This window comes from Mobula hypostoma, chromosome 1, assembly GCF_963921235.1.
Source record: "Mobula hypostoma chromosome 1, sMobHyp1.1, whole genome shotgun sequence".
Classification (NCBI taxonomy): domain Eukaryota; kingdom Metazoa; phylum Chordata; class Chondrichthyes; order Myliobatiformes; family Myliobatidae; genus Mobula; species Mobula hypostoma.
In genome coordinates, this window is record NC_086097.1 from 111496059 (window position 1) to 111518843 (window position 22785).

General features: G+C 43.0%; 2 protein-coding genes across 6 annotated transcripts in view; one reads left to right on the forward strand and one right to left on the reverse strand.

The window, feature by feature from the left end:
• The window catches only part of mlh1 (mutL homolog 1, colon cancer, nonpolyposis type 2 (E. coli)), a 112827-nt gene extending 111140 nt beyond the window's left edge, over nt 1-1687 (reverse strand). For 2 of the 3 annotated variants that reach the window (XR_010018787.1, XM_063054877.1), the window contains exon 1: nt 1481-1687. Coding sequence is in view for 2 of the 3 variants with exons in the window: in XM_063054877.1 (XP_062910947.1) it covers nt 1481-1593 (113 nt within the window). In the remaining variant the exon portion in view is untranslated. Of the gene's footprint in view, nt 1-1226; nt 1342-1480 lie in introns of those variants that run through there. The other variant, XM_063054883.1, reaches the window with a different exon arrangement.
• A 179-nt stretch (nt 1688-1866) lies between these two features.
• Nucleotides 1867-22785, forward strand: part of LOC134349943 (TPR and ankyrin repeat-containing protein 1-like) — a 146887-nt gene continuing 125968 nt past the window's right edge. Inside the window, exons 1-2 of one of the 3 annotated variants that reach the window (XM_063054909.1) lie at nt 1867-1999; nt 5556-5689. The gene's annotated coding sequence lies outside the window, so the exon portion shown is untranslated. Of the gene's footprint in view, nt 2000-4913; nt 5142-5161; nt 5444-5555; nt 5690-22785 lie in introns of those variants that run through there. The other 2 variants (XM_063054905.1, XM_063054898.1) reach the window with 2 other exon arrangements.

A 22785-nucleotide genomic window follows, 5' to 3' on the forward strand; every position in this document is an offset into this window, starting at 1 on the left:
AAAGCATGTTGATTCCTTCTAATCAGGCAGATCCTGCCCTCAGAATTCTTTCCCCTAACTTACACCACTGGTGTAAGTCTGATGGGCCTATAGTGCCTTGGCTTGTCCTTGCCATCCTTCTTAAACAACAGAACAGCTCCAGCCAAGTTTCAGACTGTTGAAACTTCACCAGTAACTAATAATGAAGCAAATAGCTCAATGAGGGCCTGCACAATTTCTCCTCTAGCCTCCCAAAAAAGTCCAAGGAGACATTTGGTCAGGCCTGGGATTTATCTGCACTGCAAGGCTGCAAAAACCTCGTTCCTGGTAATATGAAAGATCTCCAAAATATCTCCACTTATTTTCCTTCTATCTTGAGCATGAGAGTTTGTGTTTGATGAATCTCCTCAGTAAAAACAGAGTCCAAATCTTTTTTCTACCCATCTCCTGTGGATGGAGATATAAGTAGCCCTTATCTCCAAGAGGACTTAGTCTTTCCCTAGCCAGCATTTTAATACAGCTATAAAACTTCCTACATTTTTCTTAACCTTGCCTGTCAGATTTTGTGCCTTGTCTTTGCTCTCTAGATTTCCCTAATTGTATTAACCTTTATTTTAAATAATCATTTACCCTTTTTACATAAAAGCTTCCATTTTTCTTGACCAGGGCATCAACATCCCTCTTCAGCCAAGGTTCCCTAAACTTGCCAGGTTTATCCTTCACACTTACAGGAACATGCTGCTCTTGGACTCCTGATATCTCTCTCTCTTTCTCTCATAACCTTCCCACGTGCCATTTGTTCCTTTCCCTTTAAACAGGCTCTTGCAAACAACTTTGGCCTCATCCTGCTCAATTCCTCCAGAATGAGCTCTGCTCCAATTTATGATCCTAATTCTGTCTTATCTTTTTCCATCACCATCAATTGTTAGAAGTACTGTCGCAAGATCCAGAGTGTTCCTTGACTGCCAATTCAGTTGCCAGACCAGCTTTGTTCCATGAGAAGGTTCAGTCTTGCACTATTCCAGATAGGGCCCTCAAATATATTGACGAAGGAAGCTTTACAGTGCATAATTCACAAATTCCACCCACCCTGGCCATTAAAACTCTGGATCATCCAGCAATGCTGCGGGAAATTAAAATCTCCCACTAATACAACACTGTTATTCTTACAACTATGAGCAATTTCACTTCACAGCTACCCAAGTTCCGATTGATCATGACACGGTTAACACAATGCTTTACAGTACCAGCAACCCGGGTTCAATTCTGTAAGGAGTTTGCATGGCCTCTGAGTACACTGGTTTCTTCCACAGTCCAACATCCTACTGGTTGGGAGGTTAAGTGCTCATTATAAATTGTCCCGTGGTTAGAGTACTCGAAGGAGGGGCCTATAAAGAAAATAAAATTAAAGGAGCGATGCAAAGGGCGTATAAACGGACTAACCCGTTCTCTCCCCCCGCCCCCCCCAATACACACACAACATAGATTCTGTCCAGCCCACCTGTTCTCTAGCATTTCTTTGATGGCATTAGCAGGCCGCTGAATCACCTCGCCAGCAGCAATCCTGTTCACCACCACTTCTTCCAACCTACGGATCACTCCAGGAACAGCCATGACGCGGTCAGCCCACCGCGGAAAATACCCCGAACCCAAACAAGCGTTTTAGCCCGCCGCCACCAAAACGTTGGCGCACTCACGGCCGTCACGTGACCGGCTCAGCGCCTGCCACTCCGAAAGAAAATCCCGCCCATCGCGCGAGCGGCAGCAAATGGTGTCAGTCATTTGGCCGGAGCCGCTCCCGATGGGATCCCTGGCTGTCAGTCATCGAACGGGGCCGTTCCAAATGGAGAGCGCGAGCTCGAGCTCACATCCAACCTTCCCCCCCCACCCTCGCACGGCTGTTTTGAAGTCTAACCCCGGGGAAAAACTGCTCTCCGGAGCTTGGTTCCGCATGTGCAAGAGGATGATGGCGGTGAAGCTGACTTGGAGGTTTTGTCTGCAGTTATGAACAGTGGATACGGTAACAGAAAAGTCCTGTGATTTTTCATCCCCATTAATGTGTTGTAAAGCACAGTTCTGTGCTTGGAAAGATTTTTGCATACACAATACACCATGTTGCAAAATGAAAGGCCAAAGGGAAACACAACGAAAACGCGTGAGATGCGGATGCTGGGAATCTTGAGCAACCCACACAAAATGCTGGAGGAACTCAGCAAGTCAGACAACATTTATGGAGAGTCTTGGCCTGCAAAGTCGCTTGTTTAGTCAGTCCCCTTTCCATAGACGCCAGCAGACTTGCTGAGTTCCTCCAGCAATTTGTGTGTGAGAGAAACAAGACAAAAAATTATGTCGCACTGTATTTTAAAATCCGATGGTAGGCTTACTTATTTGTTTTGGGGGAAATGTAGTCATCACAACTTAGAATTGGGACTAAAATGTTCATTTTAGCTTTATACCAGCAAAGATATGCATTGTGTTAGAAAACGCGTGTAGCTTTTTTTATTAAATGGTTGTATCGAACCGTTGCTATTAACAGGATAGCATTTGAGAATTGCTTGAGTTGATATACTATTAGTATAAGTTCAAATTGTGTTACAGTTCTGATTGGTTCTGTTGAATTGGCGGCTGCTTCGAGCCTCGCACTACGAAGTTATTTACTCTTAGATGTGTTTTCTCAGTTGGCGGCTGCAGAAGCTGACGCTGGCCCTCTTCAAAACATAAACATGATGGAGTTGTTAGACCCACGTGGTCAGTGGTTGCTGGAAAACGGCTGATCTTGAAACTGATGGTGCGAGGCTTCAGGTTTCTGTACCTCCTGCCCAGTGCTAGCTGTGAGAAGATGCCATGGCCTGGATGGTGGGGATCTTTGATGATGAATGATGCCTTCTTGAAACTGCGCCTCTTGTAGACACTACGCATAGCGGAGATGGTTGTGCTTGTGTTGTATTGGGCAGATTTCTCTCTGCTGCTTCGTATGTCCCTGTGCATTCGAAATGCCATACTAAGCCGTGATGTAACTAGCCTGGAACGCCTTGATTTGTAATAGCCTTAACGACCAAGCTACTGTTGCAAAACTCACCACTAACAAAAACAATAAGGGTTTCTTAGTCCTGAAGAAGGGTGTCAGCCTGAAACGTCAACTGTTTGTTCATTTCCATGGATGCTGCCTGACCTGCTGAGATCCTCCAGCATTTTGTGTGTGTTGCTTTGGATTTCCAGCATCTGCAGACATTTAAGGTTTTCTATATTTTGAAAGTATTAACAAATTGAGCTATAGTCCAATAGAACTTAAGTCTGGGATTTATTGTGAAAAACAAGGAGATGGCAGATGAATTAAATGTGTATTTTGCATCAGACTTCACAATATAGCTTCAAATCAGGAACTGGAAGGGTAGGATGTACTGAAGAAATTACAATCAACCAGGGAAGTAACACTGAGGAAATGCATTGGAGGCAGTGTAGAGAAGAGGAGTTGATTGAGACACATCCTGTTCAGGATGGATACTTTTCCTCTTGCTGGAAAATGTACAACCAAGGCCTCACTAATTTTATATTAAGGGTTGCCTATTTAAAACAGATAAGTGATCTTTTCTTGTAGGACGTGAGTCTTGAGCTATACTAATATGTTTGTTTATTCTTTTGACCACATTCATATCCATTGCCCTCTGCACAGAGGTACTTACTGTGAGATTATAAAGGAAGAGTACAAAACTACATCTGCACCATGGCCTTTCATTAACTTTCTTTATCTACAGTGATTTATTCCTTTGACCACCTTACTTTGGTTGCCAAGCATGCAATCCATCTACAAAATGTACTGCAGTTAGAAAAAAAACCATAGAAACTACAGCACAGAAACAGGCCTTTTGGCCCTTGGCTGTGCCAAACCATTTTCTGCCTAGTCCCACTGACCTGCACACAGACCATATCCCTCCTTACACCTCCCATCCATGTATCTGTCCAATTTATTCTTAAATGTTAAAAAAGAACCCGCATTTACCACCTCGTCTGGCAGCTCATTCCATACTCCCACCACTCTCCGTGTGAAGAAGCCCCCCCTGGTGTTCCCTTTAAACTTTTCCCCCCTTACCCTTAACCCATGTCCTTTGGTTTTTTTCTCCCCTTGCCTCAGTGGAAAAAGCCTGCTTGCATTCACTCTATCTATACCCATCATAATTTTATATACCTCTATCAAATCTCCCCTCATTCTTCTACGCTCCAGGGAATAAAGTCCTAACCTATTCAACCTTTCTCTGTAACTGAGTTTCTCAAGTCCCAGCAACATCCTTGTAAACCTTCTCTGCACTCTTTCAACCTTATTTATATCCTTCCTGTAATTTGGTGACCAAAACTGAACACAATACTCCAGATTCGGCCTCACCAATGCCTTATACAACCTCATCATAACATTCCAGCTCTTATTTGCCTTTGCCTCTTTTGTCACCCTCTGGAAGTTCTGGTTCAGAATTCTGCATTCAGTTCTAGTTGCCCCATTATAGGGAGCTTTTGGAGAGGGTGCAGAAGAGTTTAGCTGGATATTACCTGAAATACTAGTCAAGTGCTGAAAGGAGAACTTGAGCAAACTTGGGTTGTTTTCTCTAGCCGAGGGGAGGCATGATACTAGTTTAAAAGATTATGAGAGACTCATCAGCGTTTAAAGTGAGGGGGCTAAATTCAAAGGAGATTTAGAAAAATATATTTTGACGAGCGGTGGGTGCTTGGAAATGTGCTGCTGGGGGAGGTATGATAAAGGTATTCAGGAGGTTCTGAGGTTCCGGGGTCTCTGGCGCTGTGAGGCCGTGGCTGGACTACAGTGCGGCCCCAAATATTTTGCTTCCAATCTCGTGAAGCGTGCCCGGGGGGAAGTAACCGCGCATTTTGCCGGAAACCTGTGCTTGGTTGCGAAGATGGTTTTATTGGGAGCAGACGTGACGAACCGCTTCGCCTGCGGCGGCAGGAATGTGAAACCTTATTAGTCACACCGATATTAGGTTCAGGGCACTGGAGGACAAATTGATTGTTTTTCACTCCGCCCGAACCGAAAGTTACACGTGTAGTTCTTTCCCTTGGAAGGGTTTTAAGTTTTGTTTTCCCGGCGGTGACGCGTTGCAGCGTCAGGTCCGATGCTGGAAGCCGCGGCGAAGAGTGAGCCGTGATAAGTAGTGAGTAACCTGGTGGTTGAGGGATTGGGGACGAAACTCGGATGGGGTGCGGAGGTAGTTGTTCCAATGTTCTCGCTCCTTCCCCACCCAGCTCTCCTGCCCTCGCAATTCCTATCGACCCCAACTTGCTGACACTCTGCAAGTTTCACCCCGCAGCTTCGCCGCCGTTCTTGCATTGCTTCTGTTACCTTGGCTTCTTCAGAAGGCATCCCTTTGAATTGAGGTGTAGAAGACCTTACCAGCTCCAGCTTTGTTCGTTTGGCCGCACGGTTGTTGTCTGGTGAATATCCTGGAATTAATTAGTACGTAGGATCTGTGATTTCTCGTCTGAATCCTAATTTAATAAGTTCTTTCGAATGTTTTCGTATTTCCATTTGGTAACCCTAACAATTTTTTTTATTGCTGATCGTTTAGCAAATAAATCCTCAATGCGGGGAAGAAGACCAGGAGACTGAAACAGACAGAACAACACATTAATAGACCTGAAAAAGACTCGAGTGCTGAACTCTGGAGGGCTTCTGCACCCCGGTCAGAAGACCAGTGTGAAGGTAATGAATTATTATTTTGTGTGTAGGTAATTAAATAAAACATGGCTGTCGTGTTTAGGTTGATGTTGTCTCCATACCTAATTGTGATGGTGCTTATTGTCCTACAGTAATTTGCAGTGATGAGGCAATTCGTAGAACTGTGGCATAATAGGCTTCCACTACAAAAACAGGAAGCTGGATCAGTCAGAATATGTGGAGACAAATTGTCCAGGTCGATGTTTCCAACTGAGCCTTCGTTTGTATCTTTTGTCTCCATAGATGCTGATTGGCCCACTGACTTCCTCCAACTTAGTTTTTGTTTTGTATTCAGGTCCAGGACCTGTACTTTCTTTTGCCTTAGTTTACAGTTTAAAGTACTGGGGGAGAAAATGAGTATTCTGATTTCAGTAGTGAAAAGACAAGTAGGATGATAGATTTGAAATTCTGTAGCATGTTTTTAATGGGTACATTGCTCATGGCAAGGATGAAGGTTGTATTTAGGGAGGTTTTGATACTGAAGGGTTATTTCTTGAATAATGTTTACGCATGTGTTAGCTTAAAATATATATTCTAATTTGATTCTGGAGCTTCAATGTGCTTGTTAGCTGCTATTCGCTTTATTATTACCAGATCCTTGCGTTTTTTTTCTCAAGCTGAAGTATCTTTAAACCCCTTGTCCTGATTCTGAAAAAAATCTGTTTGATCCCTTGCACATCTTTGTTTAACTTGGCTACAATTTTCAGGGTTAAGATTAATAGAAAATGAGCGGGTTTTATTTTTGAGGTTGTTTCAACTGTCAATGTTATTGAAGTAGTGGGAAATTTAAGTTTTTTTTTATCACACCAGAGCTGTCAGATTTCATTGTGCATCTATGTTTTTTTTAAAAAGTAAGCATTATATTAAATAAATATTCAAAATACAGTGTATTCCGGTTAATTAGGCCATCAGTTAATTGGGGCAGCCACTTATTTGGGACAACTGTTAAAGTAGATTAACTAATCAAGGAAAATAGCTGGGAATACCTTCACTTATTTGCTGCTTAATAGGACAGGAGACTGTTGCTGAACAGTTTCTAACTAGTGTCAGTTGTGTGTACTTATGCTGTGCTTGGAGTGAACAGTTTTTAAATAGTGTCAGTTGTGTGTTTACGTCAAAAACCAGTGTTTTTTGTCACTGATAGTTGGTGATAAATAAGCAGTAAGACAATTTGGTAATGTTTTGCTCACTGTGGTTTCAAGCATTCAGGCTTGGAAATGTCAGAAACAGCCAGAAGTGAAAATGAAACTGTTGCACTATTTCAACATATTAGGAACAACGAAGAACTTGAAGGTATCAACAATCACCTTGAATGTTACCTTGGGTCTCTACCAGACACTCAACTCTTGGCTGTGGCTTTGTGTAGCTGTTTGCACGTGACAGAGGTCACACTCCGGTTACACCATTTTGACAGGTGGGCTAAACCAGATGAGCATTGCTGGTAGGTTTCATTACCTAGTGAGATAGGTTGCTTCACAGCCTGGTATGGAAACATTGATGCCCTTGAATAGGGAAAGTCTGCAAAAAGTGGTGCATATGTCTCGTCCATCACGAGTGAAGCCCTCACCACCATTGAGCGCACCTACATGGGGTGCAGTCGCAGAAAAACAGCACCCACTATCCAGGCCATGCTCTCTTCTCGCTGCTGCCATCAGGAAGAAAACGCTGAAACTTCAGGATCTGCTTCACCAGGTTCAGGAACAGTTCTTGCCCCTCAACCATCAGGAGGGGATAACTTCACTTGCCCCATCACTGAACTGTTCTCACAACCTCTGAACTCAGCTTCAAGGACTCTTCATCTCATGTTCTCGATATTTATTTATTATTATTTATATTTTTTCTTTTTGTGTTTGCACAGTTTGTTGCCTTTTGCACGTTGATGGCTTGTCTGACCTGTTGGGGCGGTCTTTCATTGATTCTATTGTTTCTTGTATTTATTGTGAATGTTCATAAGAAAATGAATCTCAGGGTCATATGTGGTGATGTGTATATATATATATACTTTGACCATAGATTTACTTGAACTTTGAACATTTGAGATAGGGACATGCTGTCCAAGTGTGCAAATTTAGCTCCGGTGGACTGGGCAGGTGAAATCTACAGTAAGATCCAATGGCTAGGAAGGCAGTTTTGCGATGCCCTCTGAAGAGTGAGGGGTGTGACAAGGCATGTTTATCCACTGCAGTCAGGGAAGTCCCCAGTTGAGATGTCTACTCTTACCACTGGACCCAGACTCCCGAGGTTGAGAAAGTGGAACTGCCACAGTGCAATGCCTTTTTAAATACATTTTAAAAAACCTCCCACGTAGGTTTCCTGTCATCGTCGGATAAGACGGATATTCACGAGTAGCGGCGTTCTAATTTGTTCTGTATTTCATTTAAATGCATAGCTTATTACACAGCTAAATAGCAGTTTGTCTTTTTATACCTTTTTAACTATTTCCATGAAATATCAGCTAGTTGGGGAAGCCACTTATTTGGTCGAAAATGTACTGTTCCTGATGTGTCCCAATTAATTGGCATCCACTGTACTGAAGTGATGCTCTGTTTTTTAAAAAATGTCTATTTGTGCTTAAAATTTATTTTTAAAGCAATTTTTTCCAGTTCTAACAAGGTGTTCCTGATCTTGGCAATTAACGCTTGGTGCACATGTTTGTCAGTTCCGCTAACTATTTCTAGCATTTTCTGTACTTTCAGGCTATGTTTTCAGTAGTTATATCATCTTTCTTGCGTTTTGACCATATATGTTGGTTTCTTGGTAACTTACACAATCTTCCCATTACAATTTCAGCACATGTAATGGGTGTGACACTGTAGAGATCTTTGTATGTTGAAAAAAGCTCTTGCTCTATGAAATATGACATTTGCACAGTACTAGCTGATGTTTTTTCAAGCCATTTCTTAGTGTGCCAGGAGATCCACTGAGTTTAACAGGAAATAAGGATGCTTTTAAGGACAGACAGGATTTTTAACAATTGATTGGTTAATCACCTTTGCAATTATGAGGGTATTCGAGACCACATGTTATCTTGGATGTCATGGGAGTGAACTTATTCAATTGAATAATAACCAGCAAGTCCATCTTCATTTTCAAACTTCTGGTTTCATGATTACAGGTCGACCTTCACTAATCTAACTACCTGTAATCCGGTTCCTTCGATAATCTGGCACTGATTATGCTTAATGTGATCCTTCTGTAATTCGGCATTTTCACTAATCCGGCGCTCCTCAGGTCCCAGTGGTGCCTGTGAAGGTGGACCTGTATTATAATTCCAATATTCATTTTGAAATCAATGTTTAAAACTACCAGTGTAAATTTGCCATGGTAATTATAATTTCTCTTCAGTGGCAGGACAATTTCCAAGGTTGGAAGAACAATATTTGCTGCTCATGTTTGCTCTTCTGTACAGTGGAAGGCAAATGTGAATTGGGTGACTCCTCAATAGAATATTGCCATTTTATTGTCTGGAATTTGTATCTATTTCACACTCCACTCTGCCCTCTGTCTTTGGCTTTCTATATTCTTTAGAAAAAGGTCAGTGTAATCTTGAGAATGAACTGGACACATGATTTTTTCTAGACTCAGTGTTGAGTTCAGCAATTTCAGATAAACAACATTTCTATTATTATAACCAGCACTCTCAGTGTTACTCTACTTTTCATATTTGTGTATTGACCTACCTCTTGCTATTCACTAATGTCTTTAAAACACTTTCACTTGATTCCTTTACCCTTTTTGTCGTAGATTTTCTCGTGCCCTCCACACTTTTTCTTCCCCAAGCTATCTCTGGCCTTTATATGAAGTCAAGCTTGAAGTTAATCAATCATCCTCCATTCCTCTTCCATGTACAGAACGGACAAGGAAAACATTGTGCATTCAGTACTTTCCTCAAGGCAACATTTGATTAGCTTGGAGCAGGTATATTGGGAAATGCCAGGAGTTAAAATACAATAGTGCAGCACTAGGCACATCATTAGGCCCATAATTTTGTGCCAATTTTGATACAAAGCCAGATGAGCAAAGCATTTACAGGAAAATAAAGAAATAACAATCTATGAAAAGTGATACATAAACAAAGACTGACAAACAAGCAATGTGTGAAAGAAGAAAAGGTAGAGTCAAATCTTGAAAGGTGCTATGAGAGTACCAATAACAGAATCAAAGTTGAGTTTGTTTTCATATGCACAGGTGAAAAGAAAAGCTTATTTGCAGCAGCATCACAGGCACATGGTATCATATAAACAGTGTCCATTTTATTAGTTGCAGAAGTAGGACCCGCTGTGGTCTTCTTTTGTTGTAGCCCATCCATCAAGGTCTGATATGCATTGAGAGATACTCTTCTGCACACTATTATTGTAACACATGGTTATTTGGGTTTCTGTCACCTTCCTGTCAACTGAACCTGTCTGGCTATTCTCTGATCCCTCTCATTAAGAAGGCGTCTTCGCCCACTGAACTGCTGGTCACTGGATTTTTTTTGTTTGTTGTTATTGTTCGCACCATTCTCTGGAAACTGTTGTGCCTGAAAATCCCAGAAGATCAGCAGTTTCGGAGAGATTTAAATCATCCTGTCTGGCATCAACAATCATTTCAGGGTCAAAGTCACTTAGATCACATTTTTCCCCATTCTGATGTTTGATTTGAACAACAACTGAACCACTTGACCATCTCCGCATGCTTTTATGCAGTGAGTTGCTGCTACATGATTTTCTGATTAGATACTTGTTTTAACAAGCTAATGCACCTAATGAAGTAACCACCGAGTGTATATGGCCAAAGCGGTAAATAAGTCCCAGTTTGAAAGATCAGTGTGGTTGTCTGTCTGTGGACCTATGGGTGATGGGTGAGTTGTGAAATGCATACTTGTCTGTATTATGGTGGAGAAGTTCATGGAAAGTAGGGTATTCTGGGAAAAGAACAGTGTCCTGAAGCAAATTAACATTACAAAAATGTAGAAATGTAGTTGATGACAGTCTTAAAATGGATAGAGCTGGATAAATCCTTGTGGTCTGACTAAGTGTATCACAGGACATTTTAGGAAGGTAAGGAATAAACTGCTTGGGCCCTGGAAGAGATATTATGTTTATGTTTGTCTTGCTAGCCATAGATGTACTGGACTTCAGTTGTTACAGTTCATTCCACACTCTTATTGTTCTGGATATGCAATATGCAGGACAGGCTTTTCACTGTATCTTGGTACATATGATAATAAACCAACTACAGTTACCAAAAGACTGGAGGAAGGCTAATATTGTCCCTGTGTTTAAGAAGGGTATGAAGAACAAGCTAGGGAACTACAGGAGGTAAGTCTGACATCAGTGGTGGGATAGCTACTGGAGGAGATTCTGCAAAACAGGATCCCTTGGTGTCTAATAAGGCAATGACTGGTGAGGGATAGTTTGCATGTCTCTGTGTGTATGACACTGAGTCTTACAAATTTGACTGTCACAATTCCCTGCATGCTGTCATGGTGATGTTTACTGGCAATGAACCAAGCTGCATTTGAACTACATATTCATGAACATCACTGCAAACGCACAACTCTAGCTACGTGTCCCTGGTGTTGTAGAGGATAGGTCTGGCTCTGTTGACAGGCAAAATCCTGTGGCCCAGATGTAGCCACACTACCTGTTCTTCATGAAAGAGTTCTTTCAAGCAAATACCTGTCCATCAGTAGTGGTCAGCAAGGAATGGGTTCTGGCGGGGTGGATCCCTCAGCAAACTGTTCAAACCATTTGGCAAAATGTCTCATTGCCAAACTCATCAACGAGCACAAAGACCTCGCTTGGCTGGTAGTGAGAGGGGTTCTCACAGTCAGGTATTTCCCATATAGATGATGTCGTCCCCTGTGCACACTGCCCTCAAACAGCTGAGGTGGAGAAGAGACAGTCAGCTAAGAGGGTGTGGAGTCAGATGCAATGGTCCGTGTCCAGTTCATCCCCAGCACCCATGTAACAGAGGACTCTTTCCCCAGCACCCATGTAACAGAGGACTCTTTCCCCAGCACCCATGTAACAGAGGACTCTTTCCTCAGCACCCATGTAACAGAGGACTCTTTCCCCAGCACCCATGTAACAGAGGACTCTTTCCTCAGCACCCATGTAACAGAGGACTCTTTCCCCAGCACCCATGTAACAGAGGACTCTTTCCCCAGCACCCATGTAACAGAGGACTCTTTCCTCAGCACCCATGTAACAGAGGACTCTTTCCCCAGCACCCATGTAACAGAGGACTCTTTCCTCAGCACCCATGTAACAGAGGACTCTTTCCCCAGCACCCATGTAACAGAGGACTCTTTCCTCAGCACCCATGTAACAGAGGACTCTTTCCCCAGCACCCATGTAACAGAGGACTCTTTCCCCAGCACCCTTGTAACAGAGGACTCTTTCATCCCTACACTATCCTCAGCTCTGTGTTCACAAAAGAAAGCTCAATCAAGTTTGTAAGACGTGTTGAGAGGGTGCAGAAGTGGTTTTACCATGATGCTGCCTGGAATACAGGGTATGTGCTATAAAGATAAGATTGGAGAAGTGTGGATAGCTTTCTTTGGAATGGCGGAGGTGGAGGGAGAACCGATAGAAATCTAAAATATTATGAGCAATGTAAATAGCTTGTATTTCTCCTAGGGTCAAAATGCCTAATACAAGATGGCATTCATTTAGAGTGTAAGTAGAAATTTAAAAGCAGTGGCACAGTAGTGTAGCAGTTAGTGCAATGCTTTACAGTGCCAGCGATCTCTGATTGGGGTTCAATTCCTACCGTTATTTGTAAGGAATTTGTATGTTCTCCTTGTGATCCCATCGGTTTCCTTTGGCTGCTCCGATTTTCTCCCATATTCCAAAGCTGTACAAGTTATTTGTAGTAAGTTGTTGGCACGCGACGTTGGTACTGGAAGCATAGTGACACTTGCGGGCTGCCCCAGCACATCTTTGGACTGTGGTGGTCATTGATGCTTACAGTGCATTTCACTGTATGGTTTGATGTGAGGTGAGGGTCTCCGTTGGCCAGAGTTGACCATGATACTGTGTCCTAGCTGTCTAGATACGCAAGCCTGGGTAGTATAATATGGAAAGCAAACTGTTACCCGTGTACAAGCTCCCCCTCTCCACGCAACTGATGAACCCAAAGGAACGGCAGAGGCCGGTACAGTTTGGTACCAGCAGTGTCGTGGGAGTTGCCAGTTAGTATTGAACTTACTGTCTAGACTGCCTTATGGACTCCAGCTCCGGACTTTTCTCTCTGGGTTTACTCCTAAGGTCTTCTCCATGAGTGGGTATAATGCAAGGCAGTGGAGGGTTGAAATCAGAGTTTTCCTTCTAGGTGAGCTGCCAACCACGGCTGACAAGCCCTATCTGCCCAAAGTGACTGGTTTTAAGGCGCCAGTAACCCGCTTTTGCCCCTTCTGTCAGTAGGAATGGTTTTGCTGGGCTTAGTAGGTAACCACAAATGAAGGCTAGGAGCTGGACTTGGTTGTCAGAGGCTATTTGAGGCACACAACACTGGGACCATTTAATAAGTAGTGGGAGCTTGACCCTGTTACCACCCCCTCCTATAACAACCTTAAGGAACCTTATGTTTTGATGTACAAATAATCTATGATTGTCAAAGGAGATGTGCAGGGCAAGTTTTTAACATGGAGTACAGTGAGTGCCTGATAGTGGAAGGAAATATGATAGAGGAGACCTTCTCAGACAGGCACATGAGTGTGCTGAGCATGGAGGCATATGAATGTTGTGTTGGGAGAAATGACGAGTTTAGTTTGACATTTAATTACGAGTTTAATTAGTTCGGCACAACAACATAAGCTGAAAAGACTATACCTATGCTGCATTGTTCTATGTTTTATGTTCTATGAATCCACTGCACTTTTTAAACAAGGGAGATATATACTAGCTATTCACCAAACCTCTGGGACCTCGACTAAGGCTAAAGAGAATACACCAATTCCCATTTGTGGGTTGGAGGTGAAGGGAGTAAGACGCTTCAAATTCTTGGGCATTAACATCTTTTAGCATACTGTCTCTAAATGAAGTGTGGTGCTGTGAGTCTTGAAGAGACTTAATATTCTATTAGAGCCTCAACGCCACCATCACTGTGATATCAATACACATGAGAGTGTCAGCGTACCTCTCCCCATCCTTCTTTTCGGTAAATACAGATGCAAAGTACTTATTTTGTACCAAGCCTGCTTCCTCCAACTCTAGCATAAATTGTCTGATTTATTCCTTTTTCTGTCGCGTGCATGCGTCCGTGTGTATGCGATGTTGGCGGGACGATGTCTTTTTCATGGCCTTTACAAGGCGTGGAGCGAGAGAGAGAGACTGTGTGGTGCAGCTCTCCTCACACGGACATTTTGCAGTATTTTTCTTCTATTTTACGAGGTCGAGTTGCGATCTCGACACTCAACCTGGCACGGATGGACAGCGTACTCGGGAGCGGATCCGACTGGGTTCGAACCCGGGAACTTCCGTTCCAGAGTTTCAGATTCTTCTGAACTACCCTCTTGTTTTTAATGTTTGTGTAAAATACCTTGGGATTTTTTCTAATCCAACATGTAAAGGACATTTCATGACCCCTTGTAGCCCTCCTGATTTCACATTGGGGTCAGGAGTGAGATGCGAGATAGACAATGAGACTGAAGAGCTACAACATCAGATAAATTCCCTTAAGACCCAGGGAATAAGACGAGGGACCGAGCAGTATGCCTCCCCCCACACCCATGGGCTGGGCTCAAGCAGACAAGACCCGGAGGGAGGTCCTGGGAACCGAGCATTGTGCCTTCCCAGGGAGCCCCAATGGAGCAAGTGTACCCAGGCTCCTCAACCCAGGGGACAGAGCAAAGTGCATTACTCACCTCCATCGTGACCCGCACTGGGGAATCCAAGGTGCTGCAGCCATGGGAGCATGGGCACCAACGCCGGCAGAGCTGCGTGACTACAGGACCCTCGTAGTGGCGCTGGAGCGGCATTTTGAGCAGAGGCCGTTGACGGAATCAATGAGGGAAGAACTGTGGAGCAGACGGCGCCGTATGGGAAGAAGCCTGGGGGCACTAGCAGCTGATCTCCGCCACTGTGCTCAGCATGGCTACCCCCAGTTCCCTCCCGCGGCTGAGGGACAGCTTTCCCTCCACACCTTTGTAAAGGCGCTGACGCCAGAGCGCCTTTGGCAGCATGTTTGCCTGACATCACCATCATTGCTGGACGAGGCACTGACTGAGGCGGAAAGGGCAGAAGCAATTTTAGCCCCTCAAGGTGTTCCAGCGAGCCTGGGCTTAGTCACCGAGGTGGAAGAGGAATCTTGATGAGGAGGAGCCCGTGAGACAGGTCCAATCAGCGCTATGCTGGCCTCAAAATGATCTCTGCAAGTCGTTTGGCTTGGGACTGCCCCGCACCGGCACGTGCCACAGCCCAGAGCAGCCATTGGAAACACCGAGTGGGCAGTGCTGCACGAATCCTCCAGCAGAACCCTTCCGTTGCCACCCCTCCGGGCGGGCCGTTTTTGGGGGAAGAGCAAGGCTTACATGTGGACTGCCTGCGTGGTGGAGGGCATCAGGTGCCGTATGTTGGTGGACAGGGGGTCAACCATCACTACCATCCGTCCCAGTGTTCTCCCCGGCACGGACCAGCCATCCCCGCCTGGGTGGACAACAACAGCAGTCCAGCTGGCTACGGTCTGCGGTGATAGTGAGGGAGGAGGAGGCTGTGCATCACAGTGGGGAGAAATGCAGTGGACACAAGGTGTGGCTAGCTGACATCCGAGAGTCCTGAATCATTGGCCTGGACCTGCTGTCCCACTAGAGGCCCGTATGGATGTGTCGGGGGCAACTCTCTACCTCGGTGCTGAAGCCATGGCTCTCTGGCGGGGCAGCTCCAGGAAGCAGTCCCAGTGGGAACAGCAACCACACCGGTGTCACAGCGGCCTGGGGCAGTGCAGCACACCTGGCAGCGGCCCAACGCAACACCGCTGAACCAGGAGCAAGTGACGGTCACAGTGCTTCAGATGACAGCTGACAATGACCTCCCCACCATGGACCAGCAGCGAGGGACTCCTCCTACTGGCATTGCATGGAGTAGACGTGTTTCTCGAACGGCTCCATTCTTTTTAAATTACTGAATCCAATCTGCTTTGAAAACTTACTCTGGGAGTATTATGATGTCTCATGCTAAAACTTCTAAAAATGAAGAGGATCCCTCTGTGACTATGGAAGCTATTACAGAGCTTATTTGGAAAGCTCAGAGCGAAACGTCTGAACAACTTTCGGATGTATGTTTAAAAGTTACCACAGAGCTTAATCGAATGGAGGTTCTGCTGCAGACTTTTCAAAAAACTTTACAGAACATACTACTCAGATTCAAGAACATGAAGATGCTTTAATGAGACTGGATACTAAGATGGATGAGTTGGAAAAGTTTGGAGATAAACAATGGAAAATCGTTGAATCTCTAAGACAAAAGATTGTCGCTTAGGAGAATGGATCAAGAAGGAACAATATACGAATTCTAGGTCTTCCTGAGTTGGTCGAAGGCAATCGACTTTCAGAATGTTTTGCAAAGCTGTTGGCTCGTGTGTTTTCTGATGCTTTGGATACTCCACCAAGAATAGACCAGGCACACCGAGCCCCAGTGTTTAGATCCTCTTCTCAACAAAAACCTCGACCTGTGATAATTGCTTTTCATGACTTCCAAACAAAGGTTACTATAATTCGCCAATCTCGTCGGTTAGGTATGATTAACTTTGAAGATTATAAGATAAGGCTGGTCGAAGATTATTTGCCTGAGGTGTTACATGAACGTTTTAAGTATAAAATGGTCATGACGGAGTTATACGACAAAGGCTATAAACCTTCACTAAATTATCCCGCTCGCCTCAGGATCATTTTGAAAAATGGATCTCCGAAGTGGTTTCTTTCGATTGAGGAAGTGCACGATTTTCTTGTGGCGAATTAAGTCCAGAAGATTAATTGTTTAATACTGTATTATATAAACTTCTGGTCAGGTCACTCGTCTGAGTGCTACTGGTATCGTAAACCAGTACTACCTGTCGCGTGGTTGGGTGGTCAGTGACTAAACCGCCTCCCCCACCAGGCTTGCCTGGTGAGGAGGGTGGCTAGACACCCTGCAGGATGAAAAACAAGACCTGTCAAAGGACAGATGAACCCTCTCGTAGGGTCAACGGCCATCTAGCAAACACGTGTCGTGAAGCGTGGAAAGGGCATCCCTTGCATCGAAGCTTGGTCTGGCCATTCACTGCAACAGAACTTCCCCCATGCTGCTGGATCCGTGAGGGGATGTCAAGAGGGTGGGTCTGGACCTGTGCAACCCCCTACTCACCTAAAATCCACTCACGCACATGCTGTTCCTTTCTGAGGAGTGGGGTACCACCCCACTAACTGACTGAAAGGAACCATCATCATCCTATGGGATGGATAGCCAGAGAGGAGAGAGAGAGATTATATAAACTATGCTTCCTTGGCTTGACCGATTCTTTGTTGTTGGAAATTTGTGGTCTAATGGTTTAGTACGTCTTTCTTTTGAACAATTCTCTCTTCTATTCTCGTATACTCTTATAATTAGTTTCTGTTCTTATCGTATTTTCTTTGCTGGGTTAATTTTTTTTTTCAACATGATGTTTTGAATTCTTCTTTAGCCCTTTTGAATAATATTTAGTCTCAACTCCAGGTTTAACTGTTTATTTCTGCTTCATATAACCTTGTTCCCTCAGTTTGACTGATCAATTCGTTGCAATTGTGCAGTTTGTGTTTATTACTTCTTTCTTTGAACAATTTTTTCGATATATTTTTTATAAATAATCCTTTTTCTTCTCATTTTTTATTTTTTCTGTTTAGAAAATTAATAGACTTCAGTAAGTTTTCTTTGTAATTACTTTTTGCAAACATTATGTTTTGAATTTTTTTAGTTCTTTTGAAGGTTACTTAGTCTAGGTTGGAATTCATTCTGCACTAATCTTTTCTTCTCTTGGAGCTCTGCCAGTAAGATGTCAGTAGATCAGCTTTTGCCCTGTCTCGGGTGATTTTTTTTCTTTGGGAGGGGGTGGGCTGTTTTTTTTTCTTTTTATCAGCTGTTTGGTTATCCCCGCCTCATCTATTGCTTGGTCAAGTATTTTGAATTATAAGGTTTGGATTTTTGGTCTCTTCCAGTGGTTTAAATGTTTAATCTCTGATTTAAACATATTTAAATGGTATACAGGTCCACAATCCCTTATCTGAAATCCTTGGAGCCGGTTGCATTTCGGAATTCAGAATTTTTTGGATTTCAGACCACCCCTCCCATACCAAAAAACACATATGTTTGTTGATAATCATTTGATACCCTCTGTTCGATCCTGTGGATATAAAGAAATTGCTGTTTCAGATCATGCCGCCATCTTTTTATTTTTAAATCTTTCGGGTGTTTCTCGATCTAACGAATTTTGGCGTTTTAATCCAATTTTACTATCGGATAAGGCTTTTTAAAAATTTTTTGGGAGTCAAATTACTTTTTTCTTTGAAGGAAATGCGCCAGATGACAATTCTAGCCTTATTATTTGGGATGCTTTTAAGGCTTATATTAGAGGCCAAATTATTTCTTATACAACAAGTATTAAGAAAAAAGCTAATAAGGAGAGAACTGATTTAGCCAATCAGCTGAAACATTCAGATCAAAACTATGCTTCTGGTCTGGATACCGTCTTATACAAAAAACGTGTTGAAGTTAAAACTAAATATGATCTGTTCTTAACTTACCCTGTTGAAACTCAACTTTTGAAAGATTAAAGTCAATTTTATGTTCATGGTGATAAAACGGGCAAACTTTTGGCTAATCAACTTAAAACTTTAATAGTTAAATGTCAAGTTAAGGAAATCTCCAAAGCGAATGGTGATATAACTTCTGATCAACTAGAAATAAACGATACTCTTAGAGAATTTTACTCTAAACTGTATAGCTCCGATTCCCCTAAAGCCAATTTTGCTGTGAATAATTTTCTAAATCATTTAAACATTCCCTCACTTTCTGAGGTTAATCAAAAATGGTTAGATCAACCTTTTTCTTCTGAAGAAATTGCCCGGGTTGTCCATTCTCTGAGTTCGGGAAAGGCTCCCGGTCCTGACAGATTTTCTGGAGAGTTCTATAAGGCTTTTGCTCCTTTGCTTATTCCTTACTTACTTTCTGTCCTTTCTGACTCTTTTAAATTAGGCATGTTGCCACAATCTTTTTATGATGCCTCTATTTCACTTATTCTCAAAAAGAATAAAGATCCAACTGATTTCTTCCTACAGACCCATTTCCTTACTTAATGTTGACGCTAAAATTTTATCTAAACTTTTGGTTCATAGGATGGAAAACATTCTGCCTTCTATTGTCTCTGATGACCAGACCAGATTTATTAAAAATCGTTATTCTCATTTTAATATTTGTCGTTTACTGAATGTTACTTACTCTCCCTCTAAAGTAACTTCGGAATGCGTCATCTCTTTAGACGCTGAGAAAGCCTTTGACTGGGTTGAATGGAATTATTTATTTAAAATATTAGAAAAATTTAACTTTGGGTCCAATTTTATTCAATGGATTAAATTAATTTATTTATCTCCCACTGCACAGGTTCCTACTAATTCTCGGTGTTCTAAACCATTTAATCTCCAGCGTGGAACCAGACAAGGATGTCCTTTGAGTCCCTTGCTTATTGATTTGGCTTTAGAGCCTTCAGCCGTCGCGTTTCATGAATCCGTTGACATCTCGGGTATTTTAAGGAGGGGTATCACTCATAAGTTGTTGCTTCATGCTGATGACCTTTTGCTCTACATCTCTAATGTGGAGTTCTCTCTACCCTCAGTACTTCCTTTACTTTCTGAATTTAGTCAGTTCTCAGGATATAAACTTAATCTTCATAGGAGTGAACTTTTTCCTTTGAATAATTTGGTATCAGTCAACTCTGACCTTTTAAAAATTGTAAGAAATCAATTTACTTTTTTGGGTACAACAATTACTAGGAATTATAAATTTCTTTTTGAAGAAAACTTTATCACTCTTTTGGAGTATGTCAAGAAGGTACTATCAAATTGGTCTCCCCTTTCATTATGGTTGATTGGACATAACAATTCTATTAAGATGAATATTTTGCTGAAGTTTTTATATTTATTTCAAGCCTCACCTGTTTTTATTCCTAAATCCTTTTTTGACTCTTTAGACTCGATTATATCTTCTTACTTACGGAATAATAAAACCCCCGATTAAACAAAGTTCATCTTCAGAAAACTAAAAAAAAATGGAGGATTAGCTCTACCCAATTTTAGGTTTTATTACTGGGCAGTCAACATACGCTACCTTACGTTTTGCTTATATTAATCATGAAGACTGTCCGGTTTGGGTTTCTTCAGAAGTTGATTCTGTTAATAAATTTTCTATTATTTCTCTTAATGGTTCTTCAATTCTTCTATCTTAAAGTAATTTAACTGATAATTATGTAGTTAAGCATTCTTTGAGGATTTGGTTACAATTTAGAAAATTCTTTGGGTTATTTGGTTTTTCACACTCTAGTCCCATTTTTTCTAATGATTTTTTTAAACCTTCTTTGACTGATGTAGTTTTTAAAGAGTGGAGTAGACTAAGTATTAAATGTTTTCAGGATCTATTTGTTGGAGATAGCCATCCCTCATTTGATCAACTATCTATTAAGTATAATCTTCGTAATCTTTGTACAAATTAGAGACTTCTTGCGTTCTCAACTTCATACGTTTTCTAAATGTCCAGATAAGAATTTAATTGATACAATTTTTACTCTGAAACCTTTTCATAATGGATCTATTTCTAATATTTATAGTATGTTGTTGGCAATGAGAAACATTCCGTTGGACAAAATTAAAAACCTCTGGGAACAAGACCTACAGATTTCAATTGATGAGGATACTTGGAATGAAATTTTTAAATTTGTTCACACCCCTTCGTTATGTGCGCATCACTCTCTTTTACAATTCAAAGTGGTTCATAGAGCCTACACGACTAAAGATAAGCTCTCTCGTTTTAACTAAGATTTTTCTCCATACTATAATAGGTGTAATGTCGAAGAGGCCTCTCTAATTCATATGTTTTGGTCCTGCCCGCGGCTTGATAAATTTTGGAAAAGATCTCAAACTTTCTCGGAGCTTTTTAAAGTAAACTTTAAACCCAACCCTCTGACTGCCTTGTTTGGCATTGTTGGAGGAAATGATTTTACTCTTAAGCTCGCAAACACGAGGAATTCTGCAGATGCTGGAAATTCAAGCAACACACATCAAAGTAGCTGGTGAACGCAGCAGGCCAGGCAGCATCTCTAGGAAGAGGTACAGTCGACGTTTCGGGCCGAGACCCTTCGTCAGGACTAACTGAAGGAAGAGCAAGTAAGAGATTTGAAAGTGGGAGGGGGAGATCCAAAATGATAGGTGAAGACAGGAGGGGAAGGGATGGAGCCAAGAGCTGGACAGGTCATTGGCAAAAGGGATATGAGAGGATCATGGGACAGGAGGCCCATTGAGAAGGAAAAGGTGGGGGGGAACCCAGAGGATGGGCAAGGAGTATAGTCAGAGGGAGAAAAAAGAGAGAGAGAAAGAATGTGTGTATATAAATAAATAACGGATGGGGTACAAGGGGGAGGTGGGGCATTAGCAGAAGTTAGAGAAGTCAATGTTCATGCCATCAAGTTGGAGGCTACCCAGATGGAATTTAAGGTGTTGTTCCTCCAACCTGGGTGTGGCTTCATCTTTACAGCAGAGGAGGCCGTGGATGGACATATCAGAATGGGAATGGGATGCAGAATTAAAATGTGTGGCCACTGGGAGAGCCTACTTTCTAGATCTTTCTAGATCGTTCTGTCTCTATCTCTGGAGACAGCTTATCTACTGATGTCTACTATAAGCCTACTGACTCTCACAGCTATCTGGACTATTCTTCTTCTCGCCCTGTCTCTTGCAAAAATGCCACCCCCTTCTCGCAATTCCTCCATCTCCGCCGTATCTGCTCTCAGGATGAGGCTTTTCATTCCAGGACAAGAGAGATGTCCTCCTTTTTTAAAGAAAGGGGCTTCCCTTCCTCCACCATCAACTCTGCGCTCAAACGCATCTCCCACATTTAACGCACATCTGCTCTCACTCCATCCTCCTGCCACCCCACTAGGAATAGAGTTCCCCTTGTCCTCACCTACCACCCCGCCAGCCTCCGGGTCCAACATATAATTCTCTGTAACTTCCGCCACCTCCAACGGGATCCCACCACTAAGCACGTGTTTCCCTCCCCCCCCCCCACTTTCCGCAGGGATCGCTCCCTATGTGACTCCCTTGTCCATTCGTTCCCCCCCATCCCTCCCTCCCACTGATCTCCCTCCTGGCACTTATCCTTGTAAGTGGAACAAGTGCTACACATGCCCTTACACTTCCTCTCTCACACCATTCAGGGCCCCAGACAATTCTTCCAGGTGAGGCAACACTTCACCTGTGAGTCGGCTGGGGTGATATACTGTGTTCGGGGCTCCCGATGTGGCCTTCTATATATTGGCGAGACCCAACGCAGACTGGGAGATCGTTTTGCTGAATACTTACGCTCTGTCCGGCAGAGAAAGCAGGATCTCCCAGTGGCCACACATTTTAATTCCACATCCCATTCCCATTCTGATATGTCTATCCACGGCCTCCTCTACTGTAAAGATGAAACCACACTCAGGTTGGAGGAACAACACCTTATATTCCGTCTGGGTAGCCTCGAACCTGACGGCATGAACATTGAGTTCTCTCACTTCCGCTAATGCTCCACCTCCCCCTTGTACCCCATCCATTATTTAGTTATATACACACAATCTTTCTTTCTCTCTCTCTCTGTCTCTCTCCTTTTTCTCCCTCTGTCCCTCTGACTATACCCCTTGCCCATCCTCTGGGTTTTCCACCCCCTCCCCCCCCACCTTTTCCTTCTCCCTGGGCCTCCTGTCCCATGATCCTCCCATATCCCTTTTGCCAATCACCTGTCCGGCTCTTGGCTCCATCCCTTCCCCTCCTGTCTTCTCCTATCATTTTGGATCTCCCCCTCCCCCTTCCACTTTCAAATCTCTTACTTGCTCTT